This window comes from Helianthus annuus, chromosome 16 (assembly GCF_002127325.2).
Source record: "Helianthus annuus cultivar XRQ/B chromosome 16, HanXRQr2.0-SUNRISE, whole genome shotgun sequence".
NCBI lineage: Eukaryota > Viridiplantae > Streptophyta > Magnoliopsida > Asterales > Asteraceae > Helianthus > Helianthus annuus.
In genome coordinates, this window is record NC_035448.2 from 2,837,425 (window position 1) to 2,849,537 (window position 12,113).

Here is a 12,113-nt window from a genome sequence, read left to right on the forward strand (position 1 = left end):
TTACAACTTTTAGTATTTATCAGTTGTAGAGATAGAAAAAAATTGTAAAACGTTACATATTTTTTGAATGTGTTGAGCACTTAGGAAATATGTTGGTAGAAATAAAATATTTATTTAATTAAGATTATGAGGGTAACTAAGTAATACTTATTCTGAGTGGCTTGAGTAAAGAAACTTTTGGTTCATAGCATTATGAGTAAACTTTCGTTTTGCTCCTTGTGGTTTGGTTACTTTAATGGTTTTGTCCCAAACCTTTAAAAATAGCCATTTTCCTCCAATAGTTTGCTATGGTTTTTCCATTTTGCTCCACGCCTCTAACTCCATCCAAATTGTCTCTTTTTCCATTTTGCTCGTCGCATGGAGCAAAATGAGGAGCAAAATGGAAAAACCATAGCAAACTATTGGAGGAAAATGGCTATTTTTAAAGGTTTTGGGCAAAACCGTTAAAGTGACCAAACCACAGGGAGCAAAACAGAAGTTTACTCTAGCATTATAATTACAGTTTGGTAACGATATGTTGTTTGATTGGGGGGGGGGGGCACTGACTTCTGTTTTTCCTTAGGAGCGAATTTAAAAGAGTAGAAGATGAATTACAAACTTGGTACATATGATAAGATTTTTTTTATTTGACCTTTTTCAATAAGGTCACCAGCATTTTAGTTTTATAAAATTTAGAGGTTTAAGTAGATTTTATTTTTATAAAACTGATCTATATAAAAAATTAGAAATTAATTTCTGTCTTAGTTTATAAACATCATTCCCCTTAATAGAAAAAATAACTTAGTTAGTGGTTGGATGAAAATTTATAAAAATTATGTGACAAAGCTATTAATTTTTTTCATATAAAAATTGCATGTATATTCTTTTTTATTATATATGTAACAAAATTAATTAAATAAAATAAATTTAAAAGAGTTTGAGTAAATTGCCAAAATCGTCCCTGTGGTTTTGTATTTGCAAGTTTCGTCCAAATATCCTCAACTTAACAGAAACAATAAACTAAATTAGTGGTTTGGATGAAAATAGGAAAAGTTACAAACATTGGGGACAATTTGGTACAAAAGTGTCATTTTAGACGAAAATGACAAACCTGCCCAAACCTCAGAGACGATGTTGGCAATTAACTCGGGAATCTATTATAACCTAAGAATAAAGGAAAAAGTATAAGATGAGATAAAAGGAACATTACAAGAATCTCTTTTGCATTTGTTGAGGTTGTAGGACCTCAGGTAGGTCCCAATTCTGACCGAGAGAGCGTGAATAACGATAAAGTGAATCAAAATATATAAAGGAATATGCGTTTGGCTCATATAGGAATAAATGTTCTTGCAAAATAAAGTGAGTCAATATGTTCTTGCAAAATAAACCATTATCAAACTGGAGTTGATATCTAGTGGAGGATTCAACATTTTTTCAATGGGATGTAGAAATATTTTTAAAGATTTTAGGTCCTGGGTATATATAAAAAAATCAGTTCATATCGGGTCGGGTCATGTAAAACAAAAGAACATTAAACTAAAATTTATATAACCATAAAAAACACGTTAAACGTCATTATAAACATGTTCAAAATTGTGCCCTACAGGTTTTCATTTTTTGAAATCTATGCAAAACATCATCTAGAGTTACTTTTCTAATGGTTTCCCATAAGAAATCTCACCAAAACTTCCCTACTCATGGTTTCTATCACAATAAATCGATCCATAATTTTCAATTTTAATTTTCAAGCCCTAGTAAAATCTAGAAAAAAAAAACATCAAAACAACAAAATCATGCTACTAAAGTTTAGAACAGCAAAAAAAATTCATCAAAACACATAAAATTTCAAAACATCTCTATAACTCTATCTCTCCCAAAAACCACATAAAAAACGAAGGTACCTTGTTAAATTTTGTATTCCAGGTGGTGGGATGGCCGAACTCAAGCTTTTCCGTTGAGAATGCAGCCGCTGCCGTCGTGCCTGTTGACTGCTTTCGTGCGTCGGTCGCAGCGCGATCAGAAGAGGGAGAGTGAGAGAAAGAATTGGAAGGAGTGGTTGGGTTGGGTTATTTTATTTAACTTCAAATTCAATTGGGTTGGGTTACAATAGAATGTTTAGTGGGCTAATGGCTAAATTATTAAATGAAAGTTTTTGGGTTAAACTGTTAAGTAAAGTGGTTAAATAATAATTATATACACTAGGTTATATTTTAGTAAAAATCAATATTTACATTTTTTTTTAATTCATAAATTTTTTTAAAGGGGGCGGATGAAAATTTCCAAGGGGTGTGTTTGAAAATTTTCAAGGGGTGCAGTCGAGATTTTGCGCAAAATTTAACCATAATACCTTTTGTTTCAAGGGGTGCAGCCGCCCACCCACCCAAATGGGTAGATCCGCCCCTGTTGATAGGAATAACTAAATAAATATGTATGGAAGCACAGAGATAAATTGGAGTTTAGTTGAATAGCTAATGATCCAAATTGCAAAAACTTCGGGTTTCATTATAAAATTTATACACGTCAAAGGGTAACTCCAGTTCGTCTGTTATACTTTTGATCACCATGGTAACGTGTTTTAAGGTGCCATTTTCCGTGTCTTCCTTATGTTTGTTTCTCAGGATATTAAGACCGACATGCTATGTTAGGGTTGGTTTTTTCTCGGGTATTTTTAGGGTCAGTTTTTTGGTTTTATCAGGGTATACCCGGTTTTTGCTCACCCATAGTAGATAGGAAACCTGAACTCAGTCATGACTATAAATTGTTTAGGGACTTTCACCAAAATAAACATGTTGTTGACATGGTTATAAACTGTTTAGGGAATAAATACCAAAAAATGGTATGAGTAAGATAGGGTCTTCTTAATCTGTATAAAGCATATATGTTTACATGAAAAAAAAAACCTAACAAATTATTCGCACCACTCAATTTGCTTAAGTCCATTATGGGTTTTGGCATGGATTGAAATGGGCTTTTAGGCCCATATAGGCATACACTTCTGGTACATAGTTAGCATTTAGCTAACGGAACGTATTGTTATTGCTTGCAATTATATATCTCTACGTAAAACGAAGTTTGAAAGAAAATGAGAAAAATACAAAGTTGTAAAAATAGCATCATATCCTTTCTTCCCTTTAAAGTAACACTAGGAATCTGATATTTACAAAATATATGGATATAGTATAAAAGCAAAAGGGTAAAAGAAACAAATGGGTGTTACAAGAATCCCTTTTGGATTTGGTGGAGTGACTTTGAGGGATTGCACATTCTAACGTGTCAAACACGTAATTTGTACTTGCCTTGTTGTAGTTATATGTCTTTATTCAAAATGCCTATCAACTAATGAAAGATGTGGTTTAGGACAATTATGGGTTGATCCCTAAACTTAAATGTCTAATTTTACAAGTTGATTTTTAAACACAAGTAAGTTGGAAAATAAATACGCTACCACGCGGGATTAAGCTTCCCTACATATGTGATGTTATGTGTTCCTAAGCGCTTGTAGATCATAGTGTTAAAAGAAATGTATTATTCTCAAAAGATTGAATTTTCATGGTGAAAAAATGTGTAGATTTAAAATAAAATTGGAATAGAGTATGAGTTAGCTTAACAAAACACATAATGCTATACGTAATGTAAACTTCTAACACATCAAATATAGATAACAACAATATCTCTAAGAGCATCCACGATACGGATGTTTTTAGATGTTTTTGATGACATGGATAAGAGAGACCGTTGAAGTGGAGGAGAGAGGTAGGCATTTTCTTCTTCCAAAAAAACAAGAAAAAACCAATGTTTTCAGAAACGGACAGGACGTCGAACCAGTCTTCTTACCGGTTCAATGGCCTGACCGGTCGGACGGGACGTAAGAACCGGAAGGTATCATAAATATTATAAAAACCAATAGGGTTAAATCTGAAAATAAATATATATAAAAAACCGGTCCAACTCTTCCAAAAACCGGTCCGACCGATCGGTTCCCGGTCCAACCGTCGGGTCGCCGGTTCAAATCTGGTTCAATGCATTTTTGGCCCGATACCATGACCCGGACCGGCTCAACCTCCGGTTCCCGGTCTGACCAACTGGTCCGGTTTGGGTCTGAAAACATTGACCATACGTGAATGTTGAGATTGGGCTTAGCTCAAGTTACTTTAAATAATTAAAAACGTAAATATAATAAAATCATATGGCCCAGTCTGATCTTATACATCCAGTTTTTGGTATAAACCACAAACTAACCCCTTCATTATCGTTCGAAGTTTTGAAACCGACCGACTGAAAGTTTAGAAAAAAAACCGAACATGAAACCAAACTGATGAGTGGTTTAGACAGCTTCACGGTTTTAAACCAAACCGTGAACACTCATAATTCCTTAGCCCTAATTGACAATTGTTAATTGTTAGCCCTAATTGACAATTGTTAATTGTTAGAATTGAGTGTTTTGTTAAGCCCTAAATTGGGTGTTTTGTTGAATGTCGAGCCCTAAATTGGGTTTTTTATTGAATATTGAACCCTAAATTGGGTGTTTTCTCTAATGTTGAGCCCGAATTCATTAATTATCAGAATTGCGTGTTTTGTTGAGCCCTAAATTGAGTATTTTGTTGAATGTTGAGCGATAATTGAGTAGCTGTTAATAACCATCAAGCATGAAATCTTAGAGAGTATAAACTGCGCAGAGGTAATCAAACAATTTGCTATCAAAAATTCTATGAGAGCTTCATGAATCATCGGTTAGCTATTATGGTATGTTATTTTAACACTATGGTTTTCTATATTTATTGCTATAACATTAATTGTTGTTTAAAAAAATTAGTTTACACAATTCGTTAGGGCCTAAAAGGTTTTTATCAGTTTGTATAAGGATCTTACAACTGAGGCTCTGCTTAAAACTTGGAAAATTTACTAACTTCAACGCACTTTGTTTTTCAATTTAACAAAAGTGGTATGAGTAGGATCTAAACTTGATGCATGTAGGGTCTTGCTAATCCGGACATAAAAAGCACACATGCTTATATTTTAAAAACCTAAGAAATTTTATTGTACACAATTAGATCAAATTCATTATGAGTTTTAGCATGGATCGAAATGAGCTTTTAGGCCCATATGCTTCTACTTCTGGTCACAATTAGAGCATTCACAATTAGTATTGGTATATGCTAGGTTAATCTCGTGTATTACACAAGTTGATTAAATATTTTTTTTATATATTAAGTAATAAAAAGTAACATTTTAATTAAAAACCCGTGTATTGCATCAGCAAACACACAGAGTCGTCAATATACATTTTTGAGAAAAATAAACTTTGATTTACTATTTTCATATTATAACATTTTACTATGTTTTTTTATTTATTTCTTATTAGATTATAAACTTGTGTATTATAAAATTTATAACATTTTTTTTAATTTATGAAGTGCTTTCACACCCACCCCTTATTATAAAAGTTATAACATTTTTTAATTTTTTTAATTTATTAAGAGCATTCACACCCAACCCCTATTTATTACCCTATATTACACTAAAATTACTATATTTTCTTTGTTATTTTCAATTAAATAATATTTTAATACCTTTATCATTACATTTTCTCGTTCTTCCACTCACAACCACTTTTAAGATATATTAAAAAATTATAAAGGTGGGGTGTTCTCCCAAATTTAAAGATTAACACTAACATTTTCTCTCTCATCCCACTCACAACCACCTACAACCATTTTTCATAAAATAAAAACCCCCTCTCAGGGGTTTGGATGTGAATGCTCTGATAGGTTAGAATCATGTGTGTGTTATCAATAAAATACTAAATAGTTATTATTAATCAGTGAAAAAAATAAAAGAAATAAACTAAAAAAAACATGTCTCCAATGAATGACACATGTCCCTTATTAGTTTACTTTATTATATAGATATAGATATAGATATAGATATAGATATAGATATAGATATAGATATAGATATAGATATCATATCCTTAAATTATAATGAAAAAAATAAGGTTTGAATATAAATAAAGTTTGAATAAAAAAAAGGCTACATCAAATTTCTTAAACCTTATCTTTATGCATAAAATTATATGAAAATAAAAAATATAACCTTTTTCTCTCTAACTACAAATTTCTTGTATATCTTAATTCCACATTTACCTTCTATTTGCAATGAATTCAAGGACACCATACCACTAGATTACTAGGATTCCTAACGATTAATCATAATATTATAAGGCTAAGGAATGAGATGTGGAATACTTTTAGAAAATGAACATTTCTTTTATGGCATGATGGTTTTCAATTAAATTATACCGATAAAGAAAAGAAACCTACTATGAATGCTTTTAGCATTTAGATAAACCAATAAAGAAAAGAAAACTATTGTTTAGCATTCAGCTGCTAATGGAACGTAGTGTTATTAGTTGCAATTATAGATCTCTCTATGAAACGAAGCGTGTAAGAAAATGAGAAAGATGCAAAGTTGTAAAAATAGCATCACGGCCTTTTCTTCCCTTTAAAGTAACATTAGGAATGTGATATTAACAAACATATGGGTATAGTATTAAAGAAAATGGGTAAAAGAAACAAATGGATGTTGCAAGAATCCCTTTTGGATTTGGTGGAGTGAGTTTGAAGGATCATAGATTCAATCATGTCAAACACGTAACTTGTACTTGTCTTGTTGTGGTTATATGTCTTTATTCAAAGTTCCTAAAGGTGTTCTCAGGGAATATTACGGGTGGTCTCTAAACTTTAAATTTATTAGATTTTGTTCTTATTGCTTGCTTGCTTTTAAGATGGTCCATGGACTTGTTAGTGCCATTAAATTTTAAAATCATATAACAAATTTGATAATTTAAAAACTACCCTTTAATCCTTTGACTATTTTACTCTTCAAAAATTACAAGTTAGTTATTGTTATTGTTAGAGTTAATTGCATAGTTAGTCTCTATGGTTTGCCCAAAATAACATACTTAGGTACTAATAGTTTAAAATCATATTTTTGGGTATTAACTTTTCATTTTGTAACGTTTGAAGGTATTCACGTTATTTGTAGGTTTAAAATCATATTCTATCAGTACCTAAATATGTTATTTTGTGCAAACCACATGGACTAACTATGTAATTAACTCTTATTGTTATGAATTTGAGTGTCCTTTCACTACGACTAAAATTAGATTATTAGTCCATGTGTGGTACTATTTCATAACTTTTCATTAACACGTTAAAAAGGGACTATTACATCACTGCCACGTAGACATGACTTCATATTCATTTTTTTTACATTTAGTATGTAATGGCTTCACAAATTTCCACTATCCATCACCCATTAAATAGTATTCAAAGCTTAAAAATAAAATTAAAATATAGTTAATTTCGGTGGTTGAAAAACCTTAGGGCTCACAGTCATTCCTTCACGAGCGTGGACTGCATTATGCCCCCCCCCCTATTAACACCCCAAGGGGCTCCCCTCCATTGTGGCCAAGGACATGATCTTATAACACATAGCGCTAGTGTGCCCACTTTCATTTTGCATTATAAAGGTTAGTTTGAACGCTTTCATTTTGCATTTTTAAGGTTAGTGTGTTTTTTTTTTGCGCCTTCCCGCTTCCCTCTTCTTGTGCTTGGTTTCCTCACTGTGCTCGTTTTTTCCCTTTCTTAGCCTTAGTGGTTTGTGGTTTCGTTTCGGGCATAACATCATCGTCTATGCCTAAAGAAACGAAATCATGCTCGGGTTCGGGTTTGAGTCAACGATTGGGACGGTGGCATTTGGATTGCTTGTGAATGCATTTCCTATTAGCAAGGTGGTGGTATTGGTATTGCGTTAGCCACACGTTTTGGTCTTGACTAAAACCACCAAACGAATACGGATCCATCAGTGTTGTGTTGTGGGGCATACGAGTAGGGGTTGGGCCGAGGGAGTAGCGGGTGTGCTGGGAAAGAATGGAGGCGAGTTCGGTCGACTCGGATCCATGATTTTTTTGGTATAAAATGAAGATTGGTTAAAGAGATTAGAAAAGCATTTGAGTTGTGTGATACTTTTAAATGGAGAAATGGTTTAACTAGGTTTTCAATATTTAGTTTATTATTTTTTGTTTTGTTTTTGTGACCGTTGAACGACGGTCGAAAATGCAGAGCGGGGATGAGTTCCTGTGTGCACCGATATTTGAACGGGGGAGCGGTGTTCCTCGACGGGGGAGCGTGCCACCTCACTCCCTAATGTTGTCCCCGCCCCCACACCCTTCCGCCTGAGAGACTTTATCTCTCTTTACCCACTCACAAAACATAAAAACATTTGAGGTGTTTTGGTTTGGATTTTGTTTTTATAGAACCATAATTTGGCCCAATATAAGAATTTGTTTAGCACATGATTTAAAAAGTTGTTTCTAAACAGAGCCTCTGAACCGAGCTGTCAACACCTTTAGAAGTATAAATCGACACTTATATATCCTTGTGAGTTTTCACATTCTTCCTATGCGAGACACTCAAACAAGTTCCAATTATACCGTTGTGGTGTGTTTACTTTTTTTTTCTTTCACGCTTTGATAAAAGTTTTGGTCAAAATCGAACGGGTCAAATATAATTGATTTTTTATTTATTACCATGACGAACCGAACTGATACCGTCTGAACAACTTCTGTAACTGTACCAATATTTGTTTTTATGGTTGTCAATACAAATTTCGTTTCGATTTTGACCGAATAATGTTTAAAATGAAGTTGTATTGAAAAATATAGTTTTTTTTTATCATACGCTATAGCAACACTCTGTAACGTACTAGTGTCATGACGAACTAAATTGATACCGACTGAACAACAACGGTTACAGTATTGGTACAATCGGGAGGTTACCAGTATTAGTTTATATCGTTTTTGATCGATTTAAAACACATGTCGATATTCTTTTGAGTGTATCACAACTTCATAATGTTGGGTTTTGGCTTTCGGTTGCAATATGGGTGTGAAACTAGCTTTTATGAATTCTACATAATATATCGAGAATAACAATTATATAAGACAACATCAACTCATCAACCAACCCTAAAGCTAACATATTTAATTGAAATGCAAGGACACCATATAACTATAAAATCCTGAACTAGAAATTAACAATGTACAAAAATCCTGAATCTTTATAGAAGAAGGAACATATTCATAAAATACAAACCATATAATGGCAAGCTACAAAAATAAATTAAATTTAAAAACCCCAAAACAATAGAATTAATGTGATATTAAACGTATCACTTGTAGGAAACGTTTCTCTAAAGAGAAAAGAGAAATTCTTATGTTTTTTTTTCAAACTAACAATAAAAGAAAAGAAAAGAAAAGAAAAGAAAAGAAAAGAAAAGAAAAGAAAAGAAAAGAAAAGAAAAGAAAAGAAGAAAGCATCAAAATTAATATCAATTAATTACAACCTTTTCTTTCCACGTAATACAAGTGTAATATATATGTTTCAATTGGAATGATTCATGACTTCAGTCAAACTTCATTTTCTCTTTATAAGATACCTTGCTTTAGCATATTTACAATTTCTTTAATTATCATGAGAAGTATTATGCCTATAAATGCTACTCATATTTTCATCTTCCATTGTACCATCTTCCAAACTATTAAAATCTCCTTTGATTTTCTCTCTTATTTTGTGTCTATTTCTTCTTCTCATACTACTTTATTTTTATTAGAAAATGATGAAAGAAAATATGATGTTAGAACACCAACATCCATTTAGTCTTATAGACTTGTGGTCGGAGCAACTGCGACGTGAAGAAGAGTCTGAAGAAGACGAAGAGGAGAACGATGATGTTTTAATTGCAAACCAAGACTTTCAATGTTTGTGTTCCAGATGTGGGGAAGACATCAAGTGGTATCATAGGTATTACTACTCTTGTTGTCATTGTAGTGATTACTTTGTTCATAAATTTTGTGCAGAGCTTCCACAAAGATTGGAAGACGTTTGTGAGGTTGGTCATGCTCTTGACCTCACCCAATCGGCATCCCATTTGAACTGGAAGGGCGGATGGACCCGGGAGGACGATTGGAACTGTAAAATTTGTGGTAGGTATCATAAGTCTGGAGATTTGTGGTATCGTTGTGATCATTGTATTTTTCAATTTGATGTAAATTGTGGTACGAAAATGCTACAAAAAAATGTCATACACCATCCTAGCGACAAACACCCACTAATTTGCATCTCAAAACAACTTTTAGCCAAGTGCGATGCATGTGGGAAGGAACATAAGGGGAACTTCTATCATTGTTCCATTTGTCTCTGGTCTAAAATGATTCATAGTGATTGTGCTTTTCTACCACAAAAGTTGCAAATCCAACATACGACGAATGATGTCTTCTCCCATATCCATCATCTCACCCTTGCTTATTCCTTTCCAGTCGAAGATCAAATATCTAAAAACCTGCCACGGTGTAGGGTATGTCGTTATGGGTTTAGTTATGGAACAAATGTTTGGATGTATAAATGCGAGAAATGCAGATACTATACCCATCTAGGTTGCGCAACGTCAAGAAACGAGCCATTCATGTCAATCTTCAAGTCTCCAGGTAGACCTAACTACCTACCTAATATGTTTATAGTTTTTTTTTTTCTATATATGCTATTGGTTTATGCCCATTTAACATTACAATGTTGTTTTCATCAGGTACAGGCAGTAAAAACTACAAAGATGATGAGCATCCTTATCTTCTTCATCTTCCATTTCCTGATCCATCTTACAGCATACTAAAACACTTGTTTTTTAAGAAAAAAGAATCAAGTACATTAGAAATTTCTAACAAGATCTACCACAAACCACAAGGTATTATTCATAAACACCCACTAATTCTAGAGGATATCACAATCCCCACCTCTTCTAGAATAAAACCAATATCCTATCATGACCCAATGAAGAGGATTCAACTTTTGTGCGACGGCTGTGTCAGACCAATTACGAGTGGCCCAATTTACGTGTGTGACAGTGAGGGGCAATGCAACTTTGTGCTCCACGAGTGGTGCTCCCAGCTACCTGCTGAACTGAAAGACCACCCTGCTCATCGACAACACACCCTAGTTCTCCATTCAAAAGCCCCTCCTCGTAAGTTTTTTGGGGTGTTTAGGTGTGGTATTTGCCGGTTACATTGTAATGGATTTGCCTACTGTTGTATGGATTGCAACAACTGCATCTTTGACGTTCACTGCGCCTTCTTACCAAAAGAAATCACTCATACTTCTCACCCAAATCACCTCCTTTTTAGGGTTCATCACGGAGCTTGGGATAAATGGTGTCGTATTTGTGGGGGTTATACAGATATGAATTATTTTTCTTGCCATACTTGTAATGATTTTCGTCTACACGCCAACTGTGCTTTGTTTATACCGGAGACAACTTGGAACAAGTGTGACAAGCATCCTATGAAGCTGAGTTACTTTCCGATTGAGAACCATAAGAGTGACTATTTTTGTGAAGTTTGCGAGAGAGAACTTAATCCTGAGGAGGCATTCTATCACTGTCATGAATGCATGCAGTCTATGCATACAGCTTGTGCTCCTTCAATACTTCAGTATGAAACATATGACCGATCTGGTAGAGGCGTTTATGAGTTTGTAAATGTGAAGTTTGGGGGCAGATATGAGAATAGTAAAGTGCATCCACACCCCCTTTCATTCGTTCAAGGGATTCAAGACGACGGTGAATGTGCCGACCATGATTATGATAATTACAGTGGCAAAGGTCTCCGGTATAATATGATCTTTAAGTGTTTAGATTGTAAATTTGCAGTTCATTACGTGTGTTTGCAATCCAATGGCTCAAAATAAAAATGAAAGAAGTATACACATGTTTCTGTTAGTTTTGGTCATATAACATTGAAGGGCAATCATAATATATGCACTGATCGAGTTCATTAAATTAAGTGTATTTATGCTTGGAAGATAATAACAAAAGTAATAAATCATGAAAGCATGCGTGCAGTTGAATGAACTTTCTTGTTCATTTCTATTGTAACAGTGGGAGTATTAATGATGCGTATAAGGTGTTCGATTAAAGTCTTGAGAGATATGTTGTTTCCTACAATGTAATATTGGATGGGTTTATTAAGGTTCGGGTGATTGAACGTGCTCGTCAAGTGTTTGATGAAATGCCTATAAGTGTCA

General features: G+C 33.6%; 1 protein-coding gene across 3 annotated transcripts; it reads left to right on the forward strand.

Annotated features, from left to right (window-relative positions):
• Positions 1–9,577: 9,577 nt before the first annotated feature.
• LOC110917287 lies at positions 9,578–11,868 on the forward strand. Of its 3 annotated transcripts, none has more exons than XM_035985979.1 (3): positions 9,578–10,024; positions 10,178–10,525; positions 10,624–11,868. In XM_035985979.1, exons 1-3 carry the CDS (start codon positions 9,655–9,657, stop codon positions 11,775–11,777), a joined length of 1,872 nt encoding a protein of 623 aa, XP_035841872.1. In that variant the 5' UTR covers positions 9,578–9,654; the 3' UTR covers positions 11,778–11,868. The 3 variants fall into 3 exon arrangements, with proteins under 3 accessions (XP_035841872.1, XP_035841873.1, XP_022017565.1); XM_035985980.1 differs by having other exon boundaries at positions 10,358–10,525; XM_022161873.2 differs by having other exon boundaries at positions 9,578–10,525.
• The last annotated feature ends 245 nt before the right edge of the window (positions 11,869–12,113 follow it).

What these genes read in the sequence shown, in the direction of transcription:
- LOC110917287 (XM_022161873.2), top strand. Translation starts at nt 9,655, where the DNA reads ATGATGAAAGAAAATATGATGTTAGAACACCAACATCCATTTAGTCTT. An exon ending in GTCAATCTTCAAGTCTCCAG is followed by an intron (nt 10,526 to 10,623) that starts GTAGACCTAACT and finishes TGTTTTCATCAG; the next exon opens with GTACAGGCAGTAAAAACTAC.